Consider the following 14425-nt stretch of genomic DNA (forward strand, 5'->3'; position numbering starts at 1 on the left):
GGACGTAATATTACGCCCGGGATCCTAAGCAGGTTAAATTCTATGTTAGCATGCACGGAAAATATGAATGTTTAGCGACTATACACATTCCACTGCAAATAAATTGTCTGTCTTAACTTGTACTGTCACCTCTCTCAGGAGTTCTGGGACACCCTGGACCGCATACTTGATTTTAGTTCCTCATTCCTTTGATGTTGTTTCCTTCTTGAATTTTTCCGATATTCTATTTATATGTGCGGATACTGTGATATGTAACCAGTTTCACGTTATTCCAGGTGCGTATTCACAATAGCGGACAATTCAGGAAAGAGACTCCCAGCGTTTGATGTCGGGGATCCATTTTATGAGGATGTCTTGAAAAAAGACCTCGTTTTCAATGTTTATAACAATGCCTGGGGATCATTCAGGCACACTTCTATAGACAATGGTAAGTAACGCATTTGATTGACACATTCTGACATACACATGCAGTGGGGGAAGAAATTATAGGGGGGCCAGGTGAAAAATGACAGTTAGAAGAAGAAGAAAAAAAGATCTAACGGAGATAATGACTACAATGGCGAAAACAATATCTTGGTAACATATTCAAAAAAAACTTGCAATACTTTTTCAGTAAATATTTTATTTTCGATTTACAGTGTAATGCAACAGAAAAAAAAAACCTATAAGGCCACCACCCTTTGCTCACGGTGCTTACATTATTTGCATGGACATAATTTTTTTGCGGGGTTCTCGAATACTACAAAATTTGTATTATTTGTTGTGGTATACAAGGCAGTTTTTCGCCTAATCCGCGCATCTGAATTGCTCTGACGAACTTTTGAAGTAGCCTATCGTTCAATCCGAGTCCTGTTTAGTACACATGCAAAACTTGGCGACTATCTGTCTAAAATAGTAGATTTATACAGAGAACATACACACAGGGAATCAGTTTTATTCAATCAGCACTACCTATTTCCATCCATAATTGTCACTCGCAAACTCAACCGTGGATAAGTAAAAAATAAACCTGGATTAGTAAAGTAGCTGCACGGGGTTGGGAGGTGTATTTGAAACCCACCATGTTCATCCACTGGTCCAATAAAACTGCGAACAGGTTCACTTTTGAGAAGACACCAACGAATAAGGCAAATACACAAAAAATAATAAAAGTCCTAATGCATTTCAACACCAATGGGTGCCGTCTTCAGAGGAAAAATTTAACCACTAGTCTCGCTGACCGAGTTTCCCACTTGGGTTGAATACCAAATCTTCACGCTCGGTTGCTCAGCGGAAGAAGTACGTCTGTTCACTTCAAACGTCGTGGTCAGAATGAAGCTGTGAGCCTGCGTGAGATACTAATGCAGCGTCCTGATTGGACATTTGCTGAATAGTGCTATCCGATTGGTCCATTCGAATTTTCTTGTAATTTCCACTCGAAATGAATTTAAGCCATGGTGTTGCGATCGGGGGCTTAAATTCATTTCGAGTGGAAATTACAAGAAAATTCGAGTGGACCAATCGGATAGCACTATTCCGCAAATGTCCAATCAGGACGCTGCATTAGTATCTCACTTCTTCCGCTGAGCAACCGAGCGTGAAAATTTGGTATTCAACCCAAGTGGGAAACTCGGTCAGCGAGACTAGTGGTTAAATTTTTCCTCTGAAGACGGCACCCATTGGTGTTGAAATGCATTAGGACTTTTATTATTTTTTGTGTGTTTGCCTTATTCGTTGGTGTCTTCTCAATATTCTTGGGCAAAGTGGATCAACTCTTCTAGGTTCACTTTTGTTTTAAAAAAAAAACGTCCTAAAGAGGGAGAAGGGTTCTTATAACCTATAGGTAACGGCCCAAGTCGCAAGATCTTGCGAGATCGATCGTTGAAATCCACTGATATCCAAGGACTCTTGCGCTGTGGGTCCCGACCCAAAGTGAATTCACAGAGAAGGTATATAGAAAATTGGCTGTGTCTTATGTAGAGATACTGATATTTGGAAATAAAATAAAAAATCATCTCTGCCCCTACGGGGATTCGAACCCACGCCCTCTCGCATTCTGGACCGAGTGCTTCCGAGAAAGGTGGTACGAATCTATTTACGGATAAGGCTTCTGAGCTATCGATCATGATCTAAACTTGATTGACATGAGCTTGAGGAATGGGTCGTTCAAATCCACAAAGAACCAGTGTTTCTTGAACATTTGGTCGCAACCAAAACATGAGTCGCAGAAGCCCTCCTCGACGGGTAGCACGGATTCACTTGCAGTGTGTTACAAATGCATTTATTGCATCACTTGATTTCATTAATTTCTTAGAACAAAATAGTCCCAATTTACCTTTGCTCTATTGTCACTATCAGAGCGGGGAATTGCTCGCAAAGATGATCTTGCTGTTGTTGATATTAGGTAGCAGCCTAAAAAGGTCAAGAACCCCTAACCTAGAGTTGGAGTGGGGATATTACTTCCCTCTCCCCCCTACACACACACAGAGGAAAAGCGACAATAATTTTTTTTCCTCTATAACTGCCTGCGTTTGGAATAAAGAACTTTTTTCCCCTTTCACACGCAGTGTATAGAAATTCTCCATCCCATTTTATGATGTGACCAAGTTTGCCATATTTTGGCGACTTCTGAAGTGGAGTGATGCACATATCCCTTGAATAAGTGGGTTGCTGCGTTGGGTTCAATCGTGAAAGTTGTTTCTCTTGATGCGTTCACCCCCCCCCCCCCCATATTTCGAGGACAGAGTTCTTGGGAAACTTGTATAATGTACAGTTATATGAAAAATAACCAGTACGCTTTTTATATTAAACAAATACTTTTTTCGTCTTCCACAGTATTGACAGAGACAGTCGTTCCTCACAGCTTCATAAACATCACGAAGTATGGCGACCTCTCATCGTTCAAGTGGTTCGAATCGCCGTATAAGCAAGAGGTTGGTGGAACGGACGGCGAAAAAAGCATTATACACGTCGTTTATTCAGCGCTGAACTTCAAGGATATCATGTACGCGACAGGAAAGATCAGTTCAGGATTAGCAAGAGGTTTGTTTTATCTTAGTTTTAAATCCTCGTATTTAGATCTGTTGAGAGTATCATGAACTGTGCTGATGCATCAGCAGCAAGTTTGGTGGATAGCTGTCTTGATTTCACTCCGTAATGGCCATCATATTATTTATTCAAACAAACTTGGGGATGGTCTGATATGTGTTTCTGAGTAGTGAGCGACCATCTCTAAGACATTTCAAGGAGTACGCAAGGCTTTCTTCTCATCTCTAGGGACATAAGCAAACATCTTAAAATACGGATCTCAATTAGTACGTACGTACGTATTATTTCTTTGAGATCCGGAGGGCGAGACTACTTATTTCCAGAAAGTGGGAGGGAGGGAGATGTTGGAAAGTGAGAGATCCATTTTCGTACTGGGTGGGCAAAAAGTCCGTAGAAACTTTAAAATTCATTTAAAAAAAAAAGAAACGAAATAAAAAACGGTTTGCAGCGTTAGCATCGCTAGATCACTGGACTTTTTTTAAGACAGGATAAAAAGTAATTAAAAAACAGTCGATAGGTGGCGCTGACATGCAAGTCAAAGAAAAGATACGCAAATAACGTCCATCCAATCTGTGGGAACTGAAAGATGCGATCCGCCTAGAGGTGTCATGTATACATCTGTCCTCTGTCAAACCAGACGCGACCCCCCCCCCCAACCTTCTGTCCCTTCCGGGATGTAAGCCTTTTACCCGTATACCATTTTGCAAATAGCAGCTCATTACAAATTACCATGAAGATATATTTTAATTGCTTATTACTAAAAATACAATGGAATTCTTACGAAATATACAGTAAATAACAAAACAGCACTTTCCTCAGGATCAACAGCTCTACTAAAGACAATGTGTAATCATACCAAGACCAAATACAACTGAAAATATCAAAAATGTGCTTCCTATTTTTTAGGAACAAGAGGGGGTTCAAATTAGGCGGCGGTCCAAAAATTTGGCTATTTTCCCCGTCTGTTACCCCCGTTTTGTTACACTGTCATTCGACTGCTTTTACAAGGGGACACCAGTATCGATTGGTAAGGGACAACTCTAGGTTATGGTGTCGCAGGAAGTTTTTCTCTAATAGGGTTGTTAATAAATGGAATAACTTACCGCCGGAGGTAGTAAATTCTAACACAACTGACATGTTTAAAAAGAAATACGATAAGCATGTTGGGGTAAATCGAGAACCTATCCATACTTAGAATAAGACAACCATAAGTATTTTTTATGGGCATTGTATAATATTTTATCATGTGTTTGCAATTGTATTATCGATTGGGTTGCTGTGTTTTTGAAATGTACGACATCCATATTTGTTATGGGCTACTTCCTCTCAGCCACCTCGTTGGGCATTTTGCCTGTTGTGGTGTTGTATTTATACTTGTATAAATGTTTATAATCATTTTTCCTATCAGATGATGTTGGAAACGACACTTGCATTATTGGAGTGGAATTTTCGGGAATAAACACCCAAGGCCGGAGAGTAATGGGGCTATGTCCCAACCGTACAATAGCGACGACCATTCATCAACCTCCTATGATGATGATAAACGTGCCTGATCACTGGACACTGGAAGATGCCGCAACAGTTCCAGTTGTGTACACTACGAGCTATTACGCTCTTGTGGTGAAAGGACAGCTGACTGAAGGGGAAACTGTCCTCATCCATTCGGGTGCTGGTGGAGTTGGCATAGCTGCCATAAGGGTAGCGAGAAGTTTGAATTGCGAGATCTTCACCACAGTTGGTGAGTTATGAATATTATCCTTTGAATATATATTATCCTTTAGTTAAGAGATGTCAAACAAAAAAGCTCACGAAAACAAATTTTCTTCTATGTTTCCTGGACTTGCTCATGGCCCATAGAAATGGCATTGAAATAACATTTAAAAAAAATGGTGATTTGAAAAAAATTATGACGTAAGTGCTGGAAAGGGTAAAATTTTTGATTTCCCAAATTAAGTTTGGAATCCCACACCTTCAGGCAGGGCCGTCATTATTTCAACTTTTTCCGGGGGGGGGGAGGACAAAGCACATGTACTCAATGTATGTATGTATATATATATATATATTTGTATCTATATACATATACCATTTTTAGTGTACTTTCAAAAGCCTAAATGACGAGCCTACCTTCAGGGGGGGAAAATAAAAACCAATCGCTTTTATGAAGGATTAATTGACTAATTGACTAATTAATTAATATTAATTAATTTGACTGTTAAAATGTTGAAAGGAATGTACGCAGGGTTCCACACAAAGTCCTTACCAGGCCCACAGCTATTTTGTTCGAGGGGGGGGGCGAAATGATAGAACAATAGATTTAGCCATCTTTTTTCCCTCTATTCGGTAATTCATTTTCTCCCATTTTGGGGGGGAGGGGACCGGAACCCCCCAAGTCTCTTACCCTTGGTCCTTACCCTTTTCAACCGGTGGCAGACGGCAGACTTCCAACTGCAAAAAATATTTAAATTAAAGTGAACAAATTAATTTTAACAAAAATAATGAAATTAATGGAACTGAACGTGAATGCACAGCAGAACCTTTCTATACTGGACTCCTCGGGATATAGGTGATTCAGGATTAGGGAAGTTTCCACATTATGCGTCAACTTCAGTTTATTTCCCAAGTTTTCATATTTTATAGCGGTAATATGCATTTTTGAGCACTTTGGCTCATATTTCCCTTTAATAACCAATATACAGAGTGAACGTGACCTGTTCTGACAAACACAAGGGGAAGGAGGGTGATAGACAAGCCCAAGTGGAACATGAAACGCCCTACCAGCCCTATCCTATCTCGAACCGTTTCCGAGTTATGGTGGATAATCGATTATGGGAAAAAATGAGTGGAGTATGAAAAAAAAACTAGAGTTTGTGAAGTTTCTGGAAGTCCTACGTGCAAACTAAGCACATATTTGAAAAGATTCAATAAGGTGACATCAATTTCATTGAAATACTGTATCTGGATTTAATGGCAAGCGACAAACACTGAAAGATTGGCAAAACTTCAAAATTGAATTATTGTCTAAAGTTTTAATCGAGAATTTCGCAAACGCTTGTCTATATAATATTGGGCAAATTTATAACAACAAAAAAAAACCTGTCCATTGCACTCAGCTTTCGAAAGAGCCTACAACACACCACATCGGTGTTCTGGCTCAGGGGAAATTCAGCCTTTTGTTTGCAATGCATCACTGAAATTAGCATTTGTCGAATTGGATGTTCGACAAAAATTCGGAATTGACGAGATTTTTCGTGGGTGATTTTGGTGACAATTTGATTTCGCAGAAAAAGTCCTATAAGTTGGCATTACCTCTATCTATATGTGATATCTGTATTTAATGGTGAGCTTAACACGCGAAGTGAATAATCAAATTGTTGCCAAAAATCCATTAAAATGTCTACTTTGACAAACGCTGATTTCAGTGACGTATTGCAAACAAGAGGCTAAATTTCTCCTGAGCTAGAACACCGTATGGTTTACTGTAGTCTCGCTCGAAAGCTGGTGCAATGGACAAGTTTTTTTTGGTAAAACTGGCCCTATTGTACCTAAAACAGAATTTTGCGATTAAATGTTTTGGCTACATTTCGAATTTGAATTTCGCCCATCTTTCAGCGCTTGTAGCTCGCCATTTAATCCAGATATTCTGATAAAATTGGTGTCACCTCATAGGATTTTTTCTTTCCTTTCTAAATATGTGCTTAGTTTGCGTGCAGAGCCTGTAGAAACTTGAAACATTTGGGTTTTTTTATACTCAACTGACTTTTTTCATAATGTTTTTAGCAGCAGAAACCAATCTAACAGCTTCCCTGGATTATTCCATCGTCTACCGGTGGGGCGATATTGTCCACTTTTGAGAAACACTAATTTATATGTGAAAAATAAAATTGATCAAAAGGTTAACTTATTATTGCTAAACATTTCAAGCAGTATTGGCTTCAAGTTTCGTGCTCTCAAAATAATTTTATTGACTTCTTTTTCCAGGATCTAACGAGAAAAAGAACTACCTGAAGACTTTATTCCCTGAGCTCAAAGATGAAAACATCGGATGTTCTCATGATACGTCTTTTGAACAGATGATAAAGAAAAACACGCGAAGTCGTGGTAAGCTCCAAAATTTGCTGTTTTAATTTGCATTTCATGTACAGGGCAAACCCATAATTCCCTTTCCCGCATTTTACAGGCGAACCGGTGATCCTAGACACGGCCGTCTTAAGAGCATCATGGGCCCCCGGGCCAAGTGATTTTTCTGAGGCCCTTACATGGCAAATTCTCGAAAATTTCAATGGGATCTGATTTTTGTGAGGCCCCTCTTCTCTTGAGGCCCCCGGGCCTGGCCCGGGTGGGCCCATGCGTTTAGACGGCACTGATCCTAGAGCCCTGATTCCCAACGGGGAGGGGGATACAATATGATTTTTAGGGGGGATTTTATTTTTTAGTGGGAGCAAATCCAGGATTTGTGGAAATTCATGTATGGTGCTTAAATAATTCTACAACTAACGAAAATAAATATTTAATGGTAAAATAATTTCAGAATTGATGGAAATTCATATTTATAAAAAAAATGCTTACAGAATTGAATTTAGTGAAAAAAAAAAACTTTCCGAATTTATGAAAATTCACGTTTAATGGAAAAATACTTTTGGAATTTATGAAAATTCATATTTAACGGGAAAACACTTCCAGAATTGATGGAAATTCACGTTTAATGTGGAAAAATATTTTCAGAATTCATGGAAATTCACGTTTAATGTGGAAAAATATTTTCAGAATTAATGGAAATTCAAATTTAATGGAAAAACACTTTCCAAATTTATGAAAATTCATATTTAGTGGAAAAATACTTTTGGAATTAATGGAAATTCATATTTAGTGGGAAAATACTTTCCAAATTAGAGTATGAGGCACCTACGCCCGGGCCATCTTTTTTTAGCCCGGGACATGTGTCCCAGAGGCTGATGATAGTTTCCGCCCATGATAATGATGTGTGATGCTACAATTTTTCAAAATACGGTATGTAAATAAGTAGACTGGTATTTCTAATCCGGAAAGTGTGTCGCAGAAAACATGAAGTTAATGGGCATCCAGAAAATTTTGGGGTCTTCCAGAGTACTTCGCGGGTCATGGTGCTGTTACGATTTTTCAGCCGGGAGTCTCTTGCCCATAGAAGAACTGCAATTGAGATCCACATGTAAGTACATAAATAAGGAACTTATATGCAACAACATTAAAACGTTACTTCCAGCCAATGGACCTTCAGAAATTTCCAAAGACCTGAGAATATCACTTTGCCTGAAGCCCATGATGTTGACCCATGTTCATCCAGCATGGAGCAATTCACTATAGATTTACTCAATAAGAAGAAATGATAGAAGAGTTGATCCACTTTGCCCAAGAATATTTAGAAGACACCAACGAATAAGGCAAATACACAAAAAATAATAAAAGTCCTAATGCATTTCAACACCAATGGGTGCCGTCTTCAGAGGAAACATTTAACCACTAGTTTCGCTGACCGAGTTTCCCATTTGGGTTGTCGGTTGCTCAGCGGAAGAAGTACGTCTGTTCACTTCAAACGTCGTGGTCAGAATGAAGCTGTGAGCCTGCGTGAGATACTAATGCAGCGTCCTGATTGGACCTTTGCGGAATAGTGCTATCCGATTGGTCCATTCGAATTTTCTTGTAATTCCCGCTCAAAATGAATTTAAGCCATGGTGTTGCGATCGGGGGTGTAGATTTATTATCGTTCACTAGTATATTTTTGAAGGCCCGAATATATGTGCCTTCGTAGAAATCTAGATCAACTGTGGACTTGACTTTGTGAAAAACTCTCGCTTCTTGAAATTTGAATTTGTGGCCTTCTTGCCAACAGTGAGCGGCGATGGTCGATTTTTCACATTCCTGATTCTTAACACAGCGAGCGTGTTCATTTAATCTTGCTTTTACGGGTCTCTACATGATGAGATTTCGTTCTATGATTTTCAAATGCATGTAAATACAGGGCGGGCAAAAAGTCCGTAGAAACTTTAAAAAGGAATAAAAACCGGAAAAATGACTGAAATGTAAAACGGTTTGCAAGGTTGGCAGCGCTTGGCCGCGGGAATGTTTTTAAGACAGGAAAAAGAAAACTAAAAAACATCCAATATGTGGTGCTGGTACAAGCGACTTCGGTGGAAATATGCAAATGAGACAGTTATAAGAACTTGAGCTCCTAATCCACAATCAGTTCACCATTGTAAACTGTGTATGTGGACCTGCTGCACTCTGCCATTGCTGGATTTGTGACACGCTTGAAATGTTGTTTTATCCCCTGTGGTGGTGGTGGTTATGTGGAACACATACTGCTGTAATAAATGATTTGGAGGCATTCTGCTCGTTATTTGCCAATCTTTTTGTTTGACTTGTGTACGTCAGCGCTACATATTGGCTGTTTTTTTAATTATTTTTTTCCTGTTTTAAAAAAAAATTCCCGTGACCTAGAGATGATAACCCTGCAAACCGTTTTTTCTTTCATTTATTTTTCCGGTTTTTATGAATTTTTAAAGTTTCTACAGACTTTTTGTCCACCCTGTATATAAGCTGTTACTGAGCTAATCAAAGGATTAAGGGTAAAAAAAAATTTTGAATTTTTTTTGTTTCCCACTGTAGGTGTCGATCTCATCCTGAATTCTCTCGCTGATGACAAGTTACAGGCCAGCACTCGCTGTCTTGCTGAAGGAGGCAGATTCATTGAAATTGGAAAATATGATTTGGCTCGAGATAATAAAATTGGTTTGTATGGATTTAATATTCTTTAATCCAAAAACTAATTTTTTTTTTCCAAAAATTCATAAAATCCTTCATGATTCCGAACCGAAATGTCACGATAAGTTCTACACATTATCCAACCCCCTTTCGACGGCACGTAGAGGAATATAATCTAGACACCCAATCTGCTACTACTTGACCGTACAGCCTACCAAAGTGCGGCCCATTTGCAAAAAGGCCTTCCACTTCACGCGACCGAAGTCCGATTTCGAGAAATCATTTGGGCTTTGGCCAAACCAATTCACAAAGTGGCAGAAAATCCCTTCGCCAAAGTTCGATGAGCTGATGTAAGATGGTCTGGTAGGCTCCAAACCATTTTTTTTCATCGCCAACGTGCGATGTATGTCGCAATTGACATATGATACAACGGCTGTTTTAGTAGTATTTGAATAGCTCCGTGCGACGAGGGAGGGAAAAAATTAGAAAAACTTTTAATAATATATATACACTGCTCAAAACAATTAGGTGGAGCAAGCAAAAAAGTGAAGAAAACCGTGCGAGACAGCCACGTATTGGCATACAATGGATAGTACACGCGTATCAATGCGCAATGCAGAAAAAAGACGTAAAAAAATTTGGAATTAAGCTTTAATTCTTTGAAAATAGGGAAAAAACATGAAAAGATGATTTAGGGCAACAATTTGGTTACATGTAAACGATAAAAAAAGTACTGTTTAGACATGATGCATGAGTTTTAATAGGGCGTGTGGTCTCCTCGAACAGCTAAGACTGCTGCACACCTGTTTGCCATGGATGCGATGAGGTTATCGATCAGACTTTGGGGAATACTGTTCCACTCCTCAAGAAGTGCAATCTGCAAGTCTCGGACAGTAACAGGCGGCCTTGGTCACGCAGCAATGCGTCGTCCGAGCATGTCCCAAATACGCTCGATTGGATTCAGGTCAGGAGAGCACGCTGGCCATTCCATACGCTGTATTGTTTCAGCTTCAAGCATGTTCTCCACCAGACGAGCTCTATGCGGTCGGGCATTATCATCCTGGAAAACAAAGGAATCTCCAAGGGCTCCAGCGTAAGGGATGACATGAGGTCGCAGTATCTCGTCTGCATACCTTCGGGCCGTCAAAGTGCCATTCCGAATGATATGCAGGTCCGTACGTCCGCCTATGCTAATTCCACCCCATACCATCCAACCAGCTCGTCTGTATTGTGACCTTTCACGAACGAATGCGGGGTTATTTCGAGTGCCCCGGTCCCTCCATACCAGAACACGTCGGGTGTCACACTCCAGACTGAATCGGGACTCGTCTGTAAACAGCACTTGGCTCCAATCATGTTGCTCCCAATCTCGGTGTTCAGCAGCCCATCTTCTTCGGGCCGCACGGTGGCGTGGGGGTCAACGGAATGCAGACCATTGGAATACGTGCATAGAGCCCTCCCTCATGAAGCCGATTACATACTGTTTGGCTGGACACCCTTCGTCCTGTTGCCAAGAGCAACTGTCTTTGCAGCTGCGTAGCATTCTCTGTTCTGTTTCGACGGGCTGTTAACCGTACATACCAGTCATCAGTTGCTGTAGTGGCGCGTGGCCGACCTTGGCCTGGTCGACGTCTAACATTTCCTGTTTCTTGGAATCGATTCCACAGCCTTGCAACAGCACTTCTGGCGACTCCAACAGCGTCCGCGACACTACGTTGTGTTTGCCCGGATTCCAGTCTGCCTATAACACGCCATGCCATGGATTCCGGTAAATCACGTTGTTGAGACATCCTCAAGTCACCTTGTCTCAAAAAAAGTACTGCGCAATCGAATTGCACAGTTACGGCAGTAAAACAGACGTTTCTGCAACATCCCGATTTCTGCCCTTATCTCCTTTTTCTGGTTTTTGACGTCATGAACTTTGATTTGCGTATGAAGTTTTCTTCTTCCGTTTCCTGCTAGGCGTTAAATTATGGATGATTCATTTTATGTTACTTATCGGTATACATCTTTGCGTAATTTTGTTAAAACCATGTGCTCCCCTAATTGTTATGAGCAGTGTATATAAATTTTGAAGGGGAGAAAAGTGATTATCGCTTCGTGACTAGTTCATGAAGCGATTCATTCTAGGCTTCATGCGCTGCCATAGAAGATAACGTGGACATAATTGTTACTAAAAAATATGACAACTTGGCGATGATCCTGAATCATGACATTTGTTACCAGATCTATAAATGCGCTGCGTGTTAGTCAAGTGATCCGTGAATATGCTGCATGTAATTTGTCCCATGAATTTACAATCACTCTGTGTAACGTATGATCCACACAGAACAGAAACCTGCATCTATTATCACACTCATGGAACATCTTATTCTAACTTAAAAATAGAGTAAATTTATCCGGAGGAAACAGGAAATTCATAAAAAATAAAATGTTTATTTTTTATGAATTTCCTGTTCCTCCGGATAAATTTACTCTATTTTTTTCTTTTATAAACATATAAATGATAAATGTTTCAATTTTCCTCACCTCAAAGGCCTCGGCATGTTTCTGAAGGGATCGAGTTTCTCCGGTGTGTTTATGGGGAAACTGATGAAAAAGTCTGATGTCGAAAAGGTCGAGAAACTTATGTACGACGGCATGGCTCGGGGCGTCGTCCAACCTCTGGACAGAGCAGTCTTTTCAAGTGACGAGGTCGAAGATGCGTTCAGATTTATGGCCAGCGGCAAGCACGTGGGAAAAGTTTTGCTGAAGGTAAAATATCTCCTAGTTTGTGAAAAAAAATTCCTTTTGTGCATGCGATCTAATACATTACTTTAATTTTTTCCTCTACGCCAGTGTTTCCCCCAAACTGGGCAATATTGCCCATATTCCTGCCGGTATGATAAGAGGTACTGTTGAGAACGCAGTAATGTGATTTAACTTGCTTTCAGAAAAGGGTGGACGCCACATATTGAACACACATGCTTTGTAACACGTTTTAGAAACGATTAAGAACATTTTAAACCGATGTCTTCATGTCTTATTTCGTTTAACAATATTGCATGCAGCGCCATTCCCCGCTGGTGGTGAGAGTTTTTGAACTTTTTATTATTATTTTATTTATATATTTCTTGCGGAAAATTGAATCCCATGACCTCCTGTAAACTATTGGCAAGTTGGATAACATTTTGTCCGGTAGTTTTCCTTTTATGGTTATTTCAAAGTGCAACTTTAATTATAAAGACCCTGTATATAATATTTTTTTTTTTTTTTTGGTGATGCTTTTATATTGGGTTTGCTGTATTTTGATTATATTTGGCATCCATTTTGTTTACGGGCATAATTCTTTCAGCCACCTCGTTGAGCAATTTACCTGTTGTGGCCTTTGTATTTGTATATATACGTTTGTGTCTCATTTCACAGATGCGAAATGAGCCCGAACGAGGAGCCGTTCCAAAGTTACTGACACAGCACGCACTGCCATGCACTTACTTCTACAAGCGGAAAGTTTACATTGTGGTCGGTGGTCTTGGTGGTTTCGGTATGGAGCTCATACAGTGGCTCATCTTGAAAGGCGCCGTTAACATCGTCATAACATCTCGTCAGGGGTCCGTGAACGGATTCAAGAAACTCCACGTAAAGAGGTGGAAGAACATGGGTGCCAATATCACCCTGTCTTTGCTGAATGTTGGAAAGAAAGAAGAAGCCAGGAAATTATTGCAATTGGCGTCGTCGCTTGGTCCCGTGGGGGGTATTTTCAACTCTGCTGTGGTAAGTGAACACAGACGCTAGTGTTACGAATTGATGGAATTTCTAGCCTTCTAATAATTTCATTATTACATACTGTCAAGTGTCCGTACTTGAGACAGTTTTAAAATTTACACTGAAAAACAATATATATATATTCTGCAGCAGGGTGTCTAGATTCTTTGTACTGATAAGGGGCTGTTCGAGTATTACGTAAGCAAATTTTTAGCCATTTTTTACCCCCCCCCCCTCCTTGTGGCAGCAAAATTTTGTCATCAGCTCTGCCCCTCTGAATCCTAACGCATATTGATGGGATCAGAGACGTACACAGGTGGGGGGGCATAGGAGGCTTGTGCTCCCTATGCTGTTGCGCGGGAAAGAAATGATCGGGATGAGAATTGGCGATTTCTATGCTCCACATCCAATCGCAATGCAGTATTCGTGAGCCAACCAGTAAGATTCTACGCCAAAATGAGAAAAAACGACATAGGATGCTGTGGTTCAAAATGCGGCAAACTTGTTAGGTACTCTTAATGACATCACAGATGAACTTGGCAACCCGTGTGTAGGCCTTCTATCTCTAGGAGGTGATGGCCTAACTCGAGACATTGACTTCTGAACCGAACAAGGCACAGGCTCTCTATCGCTAATCAGCAATTTCAGCCATTACCCCTCAGAGGGACGAGACCATGTCATACTTTTATTCAGAGACAAAATTTATACGTATAAAATCACATACATAGAATCTGAACTTAAATACCTAAACTGACTATATTTGCTTCACAAAAATACGGGAAATAGAAAATCGGGATATCACAAATTATCGCCAAAAAAAAAAATTGTCAAATGCAAGTTAAGTTGCTAATTATAGCTAGAAAAATTTCAAAGGCAAGGAAATTTGCCAGATTTTTCTAAGATTGCTGAGAAACCT

The 14425-nt window shown here is 40.0% G+C and overlaps 1 protein-coding gene across 1 annotated transcript in view; it reads left to right on the forward strand.

Moving 5' to 3' along the window:
* LOC149071629 (fatty acid synthase-like) overlaps nucleotides 1-14425 on the forward strand; it is a 202112-nt gene that overhangs the window by 170659 nt on the left and 17028 nt on the right. Inside the window, exons 17-23 of the mRNA XM_089247904.1 lie at nucleotides 276-427; nucleotides 2815-3021; nucleotides 4436-4765; nucleotides 7006-7125; nucleotides 9670-9792; nucleotides 12302-12519; nucleotides 13171-13518. Coding sequence (XP_089104030.1) covers nucleotides 276-427; nucleotides 2815-3021; nucleotides 4436-4765; nucleotides 7006-7125; nucleotides 9670-9792; nucleotides 12302-12519; nucleotides 13171-13518 — 1498 coding nt within the window. The remainder of the gene's footprint in view (nucleotides 1-275; nucleotides 428-2814; nucleotides 3022-4435; nucleotides 4766-7005; nucleotides 7126-9669; nucleotides 9793-12301; nucleotides 12520-13170; nucleotides 13519-14425) is intronic.

This window comes from Pholcus phalangioides, unplaced genomic scaffold (genome assembly GCF_987345545.1).
Source record: "Pholcus phalangioides strain wild (caught in Gottingen) unplaced genomic scaffold, Ppha-v1.0 ptg000018l_1, whole genome shotgun sequence".
NCBI lineage: Eukaryota > Metazoa > Arthropoda > Arachnida > Araneae > Pholcidae > Pholcus > Pholcus phalangioides.